The sequence below is a fragment of the Dendrobates tinctorius genome, unplaced genomic scaffold (assembly GCF_039654945.1).
Source record: "Dendrobates tinctorius isolate UK_male_01 unplaced genomic scaffold, ASM3965494v1 ptg000012l, whole genome shotgun sequence".
In the NCBI taxonomy this organism is placed as follows: domain Eukaryota; kingdom Metazoa; phylum Chordata; class Amphibia; order Anura; family Dendrobatidae; genus Dendrobates; species Dendrobates tinctorius.
Genome location: NW_027361680.1, coordinates 4,864,754 through 4,878,789, shown reverse-complemented (window position 1 = coordinate 4,878,789; position 14,036 = coordinate 4,864,754). Strand labels below are relative to the sequence as shown.

The window sequence follows — 14,036 nt, the reverse complement described above, 5'->3', positions numbered from 1 at the left end:
TTTCACCGCATTTGGATTTTTTTTTCTGTTTTCCAGTACATTATGTGGCAGAATGAATGGTGTCTTTCAAAAAAATACAACTCTTCCCACAAAAAACAATCTCTCATGCAGCTATATGGCTTGAGAAATAAAAAAAGTTATGGCTCTTGGAAGAAGGGGCGGAAAAACAAAGATGGAAAATCACCTGGGGGTGAAGGGGCTGATGGAGACAAACGTAGACCGTGCAAACTGTAAAGGTAAGTTGTATAAGGAAATGTGGCACCTCTTTAAATGGCTTGCACAAGCCACTCGGTTTAGCAGGTCCCAGATGTACACTGGCCTTCACCCTTTAACTCCAACACAAGGAACTGGACTTACAAGAGGATAGTTGTTTAGTAGAGTCAAAACCAAAGTGGGCGAACAAGTGGGTCAGAATGAGGAAAATTGAGTGAGAGTGAAAATCATCTGGCAGGCGGAAGATTAAGGCAAACCAAGTAGCTTAGGTATCAGAAAATTAAGAAAATCAAACCAGGGTCAATATACTTATAACTTGCAACTTCCAGTAGGCTATTGGGAGTATAATAAGGAATGGTTTTTCTTCATATGTCAGGCAGGGAGCTAATTACACCTCCTGACTAGCTGTTCTCCAGAAACACACACACTCCTTGGAAGTACCGCACCACAACATTTGGCTGGACGGCGCCTGAGTCTACCATTGATGCTTTAAACAGAGGCATCAATATCACCAGAAACGTTTGCAAGTGTGGAACCAACTGGTGACAAAGGTCATTGGAACAGGATTGGACAAGAATGTAATGGATCCATAGAGCCAGGTTTATCAGAAACAACATGGAATCTCCTGATTAGGATGTCGGCATTGATGGTACTAGCAGGATCTCTCTTTTGGACCATAACCTTTAAAGGGAAACATATAATCTAATGACTCACCATACAAGAATCTAGAATATTTTTATCTTCATATTTTAAGCATCTTTGATCATCTCCGCAGTGGATCCTTGACAGGGTTTAGAGGAGATCGCTACACTTTGAACAGAGATTTGTGCTTGATGGTTTTAGTGGAAAACTACATAGTCCAATAAATGGCACTCTCATATAAACCATAGACATTTTTATTATTAATTCAAGATTTAATTGGTTTGGAAAGTATTTTTTCTTACGATCACGTCTCCATCGTCCAAGTGCTGCCTTCTTTTTTCAATTAGTGGACAACTACACCTTGTTCCTGACACCTAAACTTGGCCCAGTAGTATGTCTCTTACTGGCAGATGAGGTTTGTCTGCTCTGTGCTTGCCTCATATTTTCTCTAACTTCAGTCCAGATAAGTTTTAATATATCCACGTATTTATCGTCTGCGGAAAGTCCATCTCAGTGGCTGAAAAAGAACCAAAACAACTATGATATTTAAGATTACAGAAAATTAGTCTGGATGGTGGATAAGCAAGGTCAATCAAGTTCCAAAGAAATTCAACCTGTCATGCAGGCTCAGGGTGAATCAGTGTCAGAGCAAACTATTTGAATACCTTTGAATGAAATGAACTGCTATGACAGGAGACCCAGAAGGACCCCACTGCTAACACAGAAATAAAAAAGATGGACTGCAGTTTGCCAAAAAGTACGTGAAAATCCTTCTGGGAAAGCATCTGGTGGACAGATAAGACCAAGATAGAGCTGTTTGGTAAAGCACATCATTCTACTGTTTACAGAAAAAGGAATGAGGTCTAGAAAAAAGTTAAACCGTACCTACAGTCATATATGGTGGATGGTCAAATATGTTTTGGGGTTGTATCACTGTCTGGCACTGGTTGCCTTGACTGTCTGCAAGGCATAACAAAATCTGAAAATTGCCAAAGGATTTTGAGTTGCAATGTAGTGTCCAGTGTCAGAAAGCTGGATTTGTGTCTTAGGTCATGGGTTTTCCAGCAGGATAATGACCTCAAACATACTACAGGAAGCACCCAGAAGTAGAAACAAAACGCTGGAGATTTCTGAAGTGGCCAACAAGAAGTCCGGATCTAAATCCCATTGAACACCTGTGGAGAGATCTTAAAATTGCTGTTGGGAGAAGACGCGCTTCAAATATAAGAGACTTGGAGCAGTTTGCAAAGGAAGAGTGGTCAAAAATTCCAGTTCCAAGGTGTAAGAAGCTTGTTGATGGTTATAGAAAGTGATTGATTGCAGTTATTTATTCCAAAGGGTGTGCAACCAAATATTAAGTTTAGGGCGCCAACAATTTTGTCCGGTTCAAATTTTGGGTTTTGTGTGAAATTATGTCCAATTTGCCTTTTTTTCTCTTTATTTTGTGGTGTTCCAAGAAACACAAAGGAAATCATAGAATCGTAGAGTTGGAAGGGACCTCCTGGGCCATCTGGTCCAACCCCCTGCTCAAAGCAGGATTCACTAAATCATCCCAGACAGATGTCTGTCCAGCCTCTGTTTGAAGACTTCTATTGAAGGAGAACTCACCACCTCTCGTAGCAGCCTGTTCCACTCATTGATCACTCTAACTGTCAAAAAGTTTTTTTCTAATATCTAATCTGTGTCTCCTCCCATTCAGTTTCATCCCATTGCTTCTAGTCTTTTCTTTTGCAAATGAGAATAAAAATGATCCTTCTACAATGTGACAGCCCTTGAGATATATGTAGACAGCTATTAAGTCTCAGTTCAACATCTTTATCAACGATTTAGATGAAGGAATTGAGGGTAAACTGATTAAATTTGCTGATGACACAAAGCTAGGAGGGATAGCTAATAGTAGAGAAGAGAGAGGATTCAAAAAGATATAAATAAACTGGAGCAGTGGGCAGCAACTAACAGAATGATTTTTAACAGGGAAAAATGCAAAGTACTACATCTTGGCAATAAAAATGAAAAAAGCATATACAAAATGGGAGGAATAGGGCTAAGCAACAGCACATGTGATAAAGACTTGGGTATACTAATTGATCACAGACTTAATATGAGTCAACAGTGTGATGCAGCAGCAAAAAAGGCAAATGCAATTCTAGGATGTATAAACAGAAGCATACAGTCTAGATCATGTGAAGTCATTATTTCCCTCTACTCCTCTTTGGTCAGACCTCATCTGGAATACTGTGTCCAGTTTTGGGCACCACATTTTAAAAAAGACATGAACAAACTGGAGCAAGTTCAGAAAAGAGCGACCAGAATGGTGACCGGTCTGCAAACCCTGTCTTATGAGGAAAGGTTGCAGGATTTGGGAATGTTTAGCTTGCAGAAGAGAAGACTGAGAGGAGACTTAATAGCTGTCTACAAATATGTCAAGGGCTGTCACATTGTAGAAGGATCATCTTTATTCTCAGTTGCACAAAGAAAGACTAGAAGCAATGGGATGAAACTGAATGGGAGGAGACAGATTAGATATTAGAAAAAACTTTTTGACATTTAGAGTGATCAATGAGTGGGACAGGCTGCCACGAGAGGTGGTGAGTTCTCCTTCAATAGAAGTCTTCAAACAGAGGCTGGACAGACATCTGTGTGGGATGACTTAGTGAATCCTGCTTTGAGCGGGGGTTGGACCAGATGGCCCAGGAGGTCCCATCCAACTCTACAATTCTATGATTCTATGAACTTTTTATCCTTTTAATATACTGCAGTCATCATATTATATAGCACTTTGAACTTACAATTGCTAATTTTGTCCTTCTACAGAGAAAAATCTTCTCTTTTCTCTGCTCTATGTAGAAACGGGAAGTCTCTTGTCACTGCATTTATCATTTCCCTTTTCAACTTCTGACCCAGCTTCTCCTTCCTCCCCCTGCCAGGGACTTTTGCAGTGACTTAAGACTCACAGAGGGAAAATAGACTTACTATTTCTACATAGAGCTTTGAAGGATTCAGCTGGTTAGTTTTTAATCATGTGTTGTCATAGACCTGATAGAAGAAAAAATAAGAATTAGCTGGGAAGAAGGGCAAAATGAGCAATTTGAAAATACACAGTGATATATTAGATTATGATTGCAATATAAGAAGAGAATAAAACATTTTGATGGGAATGCTTCTTTCAGGGATCTAGATTCCAGTATGAAGCCACTTATGGGAAGTTTCTGTTGTTTTGGCATGTCAGGATCTCTGAAAATGTATCATGATTTTCGCAATATGTTTCAGCCAAATTTCCACAGCAAAAATCAAATAGCGCTCTTTACCTTCTGTGCACTATCATATGGTCAAAAAGCAGTTCCTGACCACATGTAGGGTATTGACATACGAGAATTTGCACAACAAATTGTAGGGTTTATTTTCACATTTTACCCTCGTGAAAGTGAAAATTGTTGGGGCTAAAGATATATTATAGCACAAAAAAATGTAATTTTTAATTTTTTTTTTTATTCTAGTTTGCTTTAATTCCTGTGAAGCCCTTGAAGAGTTAGTAAACTTTCTGAATGTGATTTGGAATGCTTTTAGAGATGTAGTTTTTAAAATTTGTCTAGTTTGTGGAATTCTGATATATAGGCCTCTGAAAGTGGTCACCAAAAATATAAGTTCTGTGAATTTCATTGAAAAAATGAAAAATTGCTGCTAAATTTTTAACCTTTCAGACCCAAAAAAAAGTAATTTAAAATATGATAACTGTTTTGTGTGGCATAACTATCTTATTTAAGGATATAAAAAATCATAGACTGAAAACTGAACATTTTTCTAAATGTTTGTGAAATTTTAGATATTTTCATAAATAAATCATATCAACCTAAATTTACCACTAACAAAAAGTACAATGTATCATGAAAAAGCATTCCATAGTTATTACCACTAGTGATGAGTGAGTGTATTTGTTACTATTCGTTATTCGCATGGATAGTATGGTATTCGGGTTACTCGTTACATTGTATTTGTGTACTCGCCTCGCTACATTCAGATGTCCCGCTGTGCAGTTGTGTTGCCTCCTTTGCAGCCACTAAACATGCTGATATCTTGGCTGTGGCATTACTGTGATTGGCTGGCTGCCCAGCGTCATAGGGTCTATTTAAGCCCAACGCCGCAATTTTGCGCACATTGCATCTGCAAGTGGAGAGCCCTGGGCGCACAGCGCAGGCAGGGCCATGGGGTACTCTGTACTGGGCCCGTCGACTTCAATGGGGGACGGTGTCACGGCGGCAGTGACACGGTCCGTGGCCCTGGGGAGTCTATTAAATAATAAAATAGGGGGGGAAAGTTGTTGATGTTGTTAGATGTGGTAGAAATGAAGATAAAGTTTGTAGATGATTAAATACGTGACGCCACCTGTGGTATCCTGGTCAGAGGTGACCAGCGCTGCGGTGTTGTTCCCCTGAGATTGTTGGTGTGTCACAGCTGAGGTGAAAATAGCTCTCCACAGGTAGAGCAATAGTCCCAGGGCAAAGATGTTTGATTAATAGTTAAGATGGCTGTGAACGTTGGGGTGCAGAGAAATGAGAGGACACAGAGAGGTGCAGTTTCTTTACCTTTTACTGGCAATTGGTTGCAATCCGGAGTACCACATACAGGTGATGGCTTGAGTCCGGCTCGCCTGGAGGCATTGAGGGGAGCCACCTTGCCAGGTGGGGGTTTAGGATCTTCCTTCTGCGCTTTTTGTGTGGGTCTCTGCTGTTTGTAACTAAGCTGAGACCCTCTATTTGTGATTTCTCTAACCTGTACGGCTGTCAGCGTGAGTCTATTCCACGGGTACCATCCTATTCACCATCAGCCCTGGGCTCCTTATCCGCTGCCGTGCCCTCAGGTGTTCAACGTCGCACAGGAACCTAGAGTCCCCTGTACTTTCAGATTCGGTGGCAGGACATACAGCTCCTGCCCACCCAGGACTCTGGCGCCCATTTCTCTCTTTTAGCGCTTCGTTCTGGGGTCTGCTATAGGCCGTTTTTACCTTCCCCAGAGCCTCTCCATCTCTGCTCGTGTCCGTTCCCTCTTCACTTCACTGATTAGCTCTCCCTGTCTTAAACTGACAGGATCTTCCAGAAAGATCTTTTTCCTCACGTTTAACTGTCTTGTCCTTTTCCTCACAGCTGCTCTCGCTTCCATGACAACTCCCTCAGCTAACTTCTAGCTGACTCAGCAACCCCATCTGCTGGCCAGAATTTATAAGGCAGCTCCCTTTTCTGACCTGCAGCAGGAATTGTGATTTAATCTATGTTACCTGGCATGGGGGTCCCCTTCTGCCTCCAAGCATGACTTCACCTCATAGAGGGAGGCAATGTCACTGTGACAACCAGACTCTGGAGTGTCACACAAGCATAGGGAAAGATCGCTCAGCTGCTAGGGAGAGTCTTTAGGCTTCTTGATAACACAAAAGCCCTTTTCAGGGCTACCTGTAGTGTATACTAGGTCAGTGTTGAGTAGGGAGAGAGATAGATACTCGAGCAAGGACAGTTTAAAGGAGCCGGTCACTAGCTCCATAATACCACCAAAAAATAGCTCTTTTCACAGCTGAAGACACACAATAAAGTCAGAGTACAGGGAGGGAGAGATTGTGTATTAGGTAAAGAGAGGTTAAAGAGTTCTTCCAGTGTCCATCTTAAAACAGCTCTTGTTACAGGCAGAGCAATATCTTTCCAGCACACAGAGTACTAGCATTTTGTGCTGCCTTTTTTTTTTTAAAGCACCAGTGTGTTTTCTCCGCTGTATTTGTGGTCACAGCCTGCTTTCTGCTGTCCACACAAGTCCACTTTAAAAAGTGTTTAGTGCCCTACGCAAAGCAGTAGTCCAAACATTTCCTACTACCTGCTACCAAGCAAGCACTAGGCCATTTTCCCTTTTGTTTTTGTAGTCACAGCCTGCCTTCTGCTGTCCACATTAGTCCACTGAAAAAGGCGTTTAGTGCCCTACCCAAAGCAGTAGTCCAAACATTTCCTACTGTCTGCTACCAAGCAGGCACCAGGCCATTTTCCCCACTGTTTTTGTGGTTACAGCTTGCCTTCTGCTGTCCACATTAGTCCATGTGTTGGAACGCAACCTATCATATGTTGGTGAGGATTAGTGAGCAGCAGAGGGCAGTAGCTGAATACGAGCTTCAACATGCCCGTCAGACTGAGAGTCAGCCACCACACATAACAACTGTCGAGTGGGTGTGGATCGCTGACATTTGAGAGGTTCTTGAGAACTTTGAGTACTGCACCAACCTCGTGAGCGGTGATCAGGTTATTATCAGCGTTACCATCCTGCTGCTGTCTCTTGAAACAATCACTGCATAATCTCAAAAAGGAAGCTTTGAGTGCCCAGCATGTTGGTATGGAGCCAGATTTCACAATTGGTGATACTACCCAGTCCAGTCAATATTCTGAGGCAACATTGGGTGATGAGGAGGATGAGGAGGGAGAGGACTTGTTTTTCTGTGCTACCGAGGGGACTCCTAATGCTATAGAGGTGACACCCAACCCAAGTTTTATGTCTGTGCAGACTGGATAGACTGGAGAGGAGGAGTAGGAGGAGGTTGAGGAGGAGGCGAGTCAGTGTGAGGAGAGGATGGGTACTGTTCCTACTGTTGGGGACACAGAACATTTGCCTGTTTGCAGCTTGGCTCACATGGCACAGTTCATGTGTAAGTGTTTGTGGCAAGACCCTCACGTGATACACATTTTATCCAACAACCAATACTGGTTGGCCACCTTTCTCGATCCACAGTACAAAGAGAAATTTCCTTCTCTTCTTTTGGAGTCATCAAAGAGTTTTACAATGGAATCGTTCAAGAGGGCCATTATAGATCAGTGGCTGAAAACATCACCCTCAGACACTGCTGGTGGCAGAGGTAACGGCTGTTTTCAACACCAAGGGATAATGGGGAGAGACAAGAACACCAGGTCCAACAGAGGTGGGGGAAAATGTGCCCAAATTGGGGAATTTTCAATAAACCAGCACAACAGCAAGGGCTGTCTGTGCCTGTAACAATGCCAAGGAGGGAGAAGTTGCAGATCATGGTCAAGTGGTAATTAAGTGACCATACGTGCATCCTTTCTGACGCTTCAGTTCCCTCTAATTATTGGGTGTCCAAGCTGAACACTTGGCCCGACCTCTCCTTATACGACTTGGAGGTGCTGGCCTGCCCGGCTGCTAGTGTGATGTCAGAGCGTGTTTTCAGTTCCGCTGGGTCAATCATCACTGATAGGCGTACACGCCTCTCCACGGAAAATGCAGACAGACTTACTCTGATTAAATTCAATAAGAACTGGATATCTCCACAGTTTGCAATCCCTCCAGAAGACAGCAAGCCAACCTAAATTCACCAAAAATGCTGATTCATGCTACTTCTGTTACCATCAACCTCTTCCCATGGAAACTCATTTCCTTCCTTCATCAACCATGACTCAGCCCATAGGGCTAAATTTTACAAACCCTATGCACATTGTGCAGTGGACAAATCTTGAATGTAGATTGGTCCTACCAAACTAATATTTGTCATTGGAGGCCCTTGTGACAGGTTGTCCCACATTGTGACTGAGATAGAGGACACATATTCAATACAAATCTAGGTTGTTCTTGTGTATCTGTAAAAGTGGCGTAATACTGCGACAAACACATTCCCAGAAACCATATGTGAGTAGTCAGAAATGCATGCAGACATATTCTCCAGGCTCTTCCCATTCTGTTTCATCACTTTCTCATCCATTTCAGCCTTTTCCTCAAGCCCCCAGACCCCTTTGTAAGGTCCAGCAGAAAATTACTTGCATTACCCATTGACTTGCATTGGACTCGATATTCAGAATGACTACGCGATTTTTACAAAGTACTCGTTACGAGAATAGTGATTATGAATATTACGGTACTCGCTCATCACTAATTGCCACATAAAGTGATATGTCAGATTTAAAAAATTGGCCTGGTCAGGAAGGTGAAAACTGGCTTCAGCAGTAAGGGATTAAGTATTCGCTGAAATTAGACAGTGTGACAATTCTCAGCATAATTGATACCAAGTAGATGGTGTATAAGTGGAAAGATTAATATAAAATAATGAAGAGGCTGCAGTTGGAGAGATCTCTTTAAACAGCTGATCAGTGATGGTTGGATAACATTCTGGGTTGCTGAAATGTAAAATCCATTTAATAAGGAACTATAATAGTGAAAATGCAGCTTCATGTCTTTGATTAAACACTTTTTTTTTGGTTTGCTTTTTTCAGGTCGTTGGAGCAATTCTTACAAGCTTCCTTATAGCTGGATTGGTACAGGACATGTTGTGTATAATGGGTCTTTCTACTATAACAGGGCATTTACTCGCAACATCATCAAATATGATTTAAAGCACAGATATGTGGCAGCTTGGTCCATGCTGCATGACGTGGTTTTTGAAGAGGCTACCCCGTGGAGGTGGAAAGGTCACTCGGACATAGACTTTGCTGTGGATGAGAATGGATTATGGATCATCTATCCCGCTATTGATGAAGAAAGATTTCTGCAGGAAGTAATAGTCCTCAGCAAATTAAATGCTCAGGACCTTACAACTCAAAAGGAGACAACTTTCCAGACTGGATTAAGAAAGGATTTCTTCAGCAACTGTTTTGTTATCTGTGGTGTCCTGTATGCTGTGGATAACTACAATAAGAAAAACGCCAATATATCTTATGCCTTTGACACTCATACAAACACTCAGATAGTTCCAAGATTACTTTTTGAAAATGAATATTCTTATACAACACAAATTGATTACAATCCAAAAGATCGCCTGTTATATGCTTGGGACAATGGACATCAAGTTACCTACCAGGTGATATTTGCATATTAAGGCTATTTTCGAATTTCTCTCAATGTAACAGGAGACATTTTATCCACAACACCAGTTTTACACCTGCTTATTTACACACTCAATGTGTTTGTCTGTTTTTTCTTTTAACCTAAATTGATATACTCCATGCTTCTGTGCTCAATAACACTACGGGATTCACCATTCTATAATATGTATTCTAACACATAAGTAGTACACAAATATGTCAATCAATTACAAGAAGTAAAAGGTTTCTATAAGGCCGGGGTCACACTTGCGAGAAACTTGTATGAGTCTCGCATCCCAATACCCAGCACTGCCGTCGGCACTCGGACCAGAGCACTCAGCTGCATAGAAATACATGCAGCCGCACACTCTGGTCCCGAGTGACGGCGGCAGTGCCGGGTATTGGGACGCGAGACTCATGCGAGTTTCTCGCAAGTGTGACCCCAACCTAAAAAAGATACTTTCAAAATATCGTTTACATAAATATTCAAATATAATGTTTAAACTCAGAGTCTCTTGCATAAATACCTCACAAACATTTAAAGAAGCTCTCCCATCAAAATGTTTATACTTTTAATATTACACTCATCCTGTTATATAGCACTGTGTACTTACAATTGCCCATTTGGCCCTTCTACCCAAGTAATTCTTCTCTTTTGCATTAGGCATATGAGATCCTGTGATTAAAAACTGATTAGCTGAATCCTTCTAAGCTCTATACAGAAAGAGGAGGTCTCTTTTCCCTGCTTGAGTAAGCACTGGAACTACAATTCTACATCACCGCAAAGTCTGTAACAGAGTAGAGCAGCTAGGTCAGGAGTTGAAGAGGGGGATGATTCCTGCAGATAAAAGAGACTTCCTCTTTCTAAATTCAACTAATCTGTTATTAACCTGTGAACTCCCGGAGCTTTCTTCGGTTTTGCGTTTTCGTTTTCCACTCCCCTTCTTCCCAGAGCCATAACTTTTTTATTTTTCCGTCAGTATGGCCATGTGAGGGCTTGCTTTTTGCAGGATGAGTTGTACTTTTGAATGACACCATTGGGTTTACCATGTCATGTACTAGAAAACAGAAAAAAAATCCAAGTGCGGTGAAATTGCAAAAAAAGTGCAATCCCAAACTTGTTTTTTGTTTTGTTTTTTTACTAGGCTCACCAAATGCTAAAACTGACCTTCTATTATGATTCTCCAGGTCATTATGAGTTCATAGGAACAACACATGTCTAGGTTGTCTTTTATCTAAGTGGTGAAATAAAATTCCAAACTTTGTTTTTAAAAAAAAAAAATTAAATTGTGACTTTTTCCGAGACCGTAACGTCTCCATTTTTCGTGCTCTTGGGTTCGGTGAGGGCTAATTTTTTGCATTCTGAGCTGACGTTTTTAAAGATACCATTTTGGTGCAGATACAATCTTTTGATCGCCCGTTATTGCATTTTAATGCAATGTCGTGGCGACCAAAAAAACGTAACTCTGGCATTTTGATTTTTTTTCTTGCTACACTGTTTAGCGATCAGGATAATCCTTTTATTTATTGATGGATCGGGCGATTCTGAATGCGGAAATACCGCCGCCGGAGCCCATATCAAAGGGAGGGAGTCCAACATCGGCGTAAATGTACGCCCGATGTCGGAAAGGGGTTAATCATATAATATCATAGACACAGTTCTATATAATATGATGATTGCAATATATTAAGATGAAGACTTTGATGGGAGTAGGAATGCTTCTTTAATAAAAAAATGAAACAATTGATTAAGAATGAACACTGCAGCACAGAGACAACAGAATGGGGTCGTGATGGTGTACTCCATGTGAATTTATTCGGATATTGCAGCAATTTTAGCAAACAGATGCCTATATGCCTATCTGGACAGCTAACATTGTGAGAAACTCAATGTAAAATGGGACGACCTGCCTCTGGCAAGATTACGTATGTTAAAAGATACATTCTGATAACAGCATATAACAAGTTTGCGACACATTTAGTTCAGTCCTGGGCATAGTTACCATATCCAAGCAGAATTGTGTTATCCTTTAGCAATGTCAGATACATGAAAACGTTTAGACATTTCTAGCTTGTGCACACTTAGCTCCAGCACTCAACCACATGTAAAGAATACTAAGCAATCTATTGAAACAACAAAGTTAAAAATGGTGCTATATTCATTTTAGAAAGATTTGTTATGACGGAAAAAATATAAAACCTAGTAATATATTTTGTATGCAGTATAGTGAATATTTCTATTATGAAAATACTTTTAAAGATGTTTCTGATGAAGACGGTCCCCTTTTTAATAGAACGACATGACAATCGGTTGATCAGTGTGGTCCAGCTTTTCTAATACAGCCAATTGCTGTTATCACTGTAGAAAACCAAGTTTGTTTTTACAGCTTAGGAGGTTTATTGAGGCCAAATTAATAGCCATTTGGTTCATAATGAAGGTCCTCAGCAGGGACTCTCATGCTCTCAGAATACCCGAGCAAGGATATGGAAATATGGAGAAATATTTGTGTACATTTCTGCCATTTACACCAGATGCATAGCTATAGTGACTGGAGCACTAGCACTCAGGGTCTGGTGCCAAACAGGCTCAATGTCGTCTGTGCCGTGTAGGAAGACACCAGCCTTATTAATGGCACGTGTTAGTTGACGGCTCTGATTGCCCTGGCACTAAAGGTACAATTTATACCTGCCGATCTGTATCGTATTAACCGGCAATTGCAATGCATTAAGAGACTACAGGATTTTGCTACAAAAGCAAAGAAAACTACAGCATCATTTTCATAAAACTATTGGCCTAACTCATCTATATGGGGATTTAGGTAATAGGAAACTGAATATAATGCTACCTTTACAGTTGTAATCTGATGTCTTATTCCAGAGAAATCCATGTTTTTCTTATATGTAAATGAACTGTTAAAAATTATGTGCCGGAAATAGATCTATATGAGAATCTGCCTTATTTTTAGTAAAAGAGGGCATTACTATTGTGAGGCATGCAACTGACACAGAACAGTAGAACTGAACTTTTTCTCAAAACAAACACGTTTGCAGCTGCAGCTTTCATAGCTCTGCTGTTTTGTAACAATATTACAACTCTGTCTGCCTGTGAGATGGAAGCTGAGTGGAACCTACAGGTGTGTGAGGTATAATTACACACAGCTCTGCAGTGAGATCAGGAGAGAAGAGAGCAGCCATCACACATCATACCGCTAACCATTACACATCATACCGGTAACCATTACACATCACACTGGTAACCATCATGTCACACATCACACTGATAACTATTACACATCACACTGGTAACCATTATACCCCCTGTAATGTAAAACGAGCTCTGGAGGAAGATTCTAAGGAGATCCGTCCCCAGCCCATAATCCTGAATAGCTCATTTACATATATTACAAAAACATGGATTTCTATGGAATTTGACATTGGATAGCAGATTTCAAGTTATCATTTTATTCAGCTTCTTTTGACTTGCATGCCCACTTAGTTGACTTAGGTCTTACCTGCCCATATAGATGGCTTAAGGATTGATCCTACTGACAGATTTCCTTTAAGGCCGACTTTGTACATGCCAGTCTTAATGAAGGCGAATGCAGGAGTAAGATACACCAACTCATTAAGAGGCACACTGTACTTAATGAATTTGCTGTATCATACGACAGCCCTCCACATCTGCCAGAGATGTATTCCAGTCAGGGACTGAAGTAAATTTCTGGCAAAAATTACACCACTAAACAACTATACCGACTTATTAAGGTGTTCTGAGGAAGAAAACTGTCAAAACCCCCGAGAATCAGGGCCCGTGTGTTTATATTATCACCCATGTGCATATTAAAAACACAAACATTTCCCTATAGAGTGCTGTTGTTGTGTTCTTTCCTTAAATAACATGGTGACAGATTTACTTTAGACCAGAAAGCCTCCAAAAACCAGAACATTGCTACAAAGTATCTTAACTTCAAGTGATGAGCGCCTGTAATCTATGGTATTTCATAGGTTGTGAAATAGAAGATGTAAATGGTGTGTGATAATGTTGCTAGCGTTAACTACTAGAACAGCTATTTTGGTTGGACTTTAAATTTACCGCAGGATTTTTGTTTTCTGTAATGAACTGATAACTTAAAAAGATTACAACCCAAAATGTGTTCAAACAAAAAGCTATAACTTCACATTAACAGTATACTGTGTATGCGGGGAATATGGGGTTATGTCAAACAGTAAGCAAGACACATTTACAAGCATAAAAAGCTTTCTAGCATGTACCTTAGACATTGGACCAATTATAGGGAAAACCTTCAGAGAAATACCAGATTTTATTGAATTGCTACTTTTTATTGA

The 14,036-nt window shown here is 40.7% G+C and overlaps 1 protein-coding gene across 1 annotated transcript in view; it reads left to right on the top strand.

Moving 5' to 3' along the window:
* Positions 1–9,957, top strand: part of OLFML2B (olfactomedin like 2B) — a 631,699-nt gene extending 621,742 nt beyond the window's left edge. Inside the window, exon 8 of the mRNA XM_073557967.1 lies at positions 9,102–9,957. Coding sequence (XP_073414068.1) covers positions 9,102–9,703 — 602 coding nt within the window. The 3' untranslated portion in view covers positions 9,704–9,957. The remainder of the gene's footprint in view (positions 1–9,101) is intronic.
* The last annotated feature ends 4,079 nt before the right edge of the window (positions 9,958–14,036 follow it).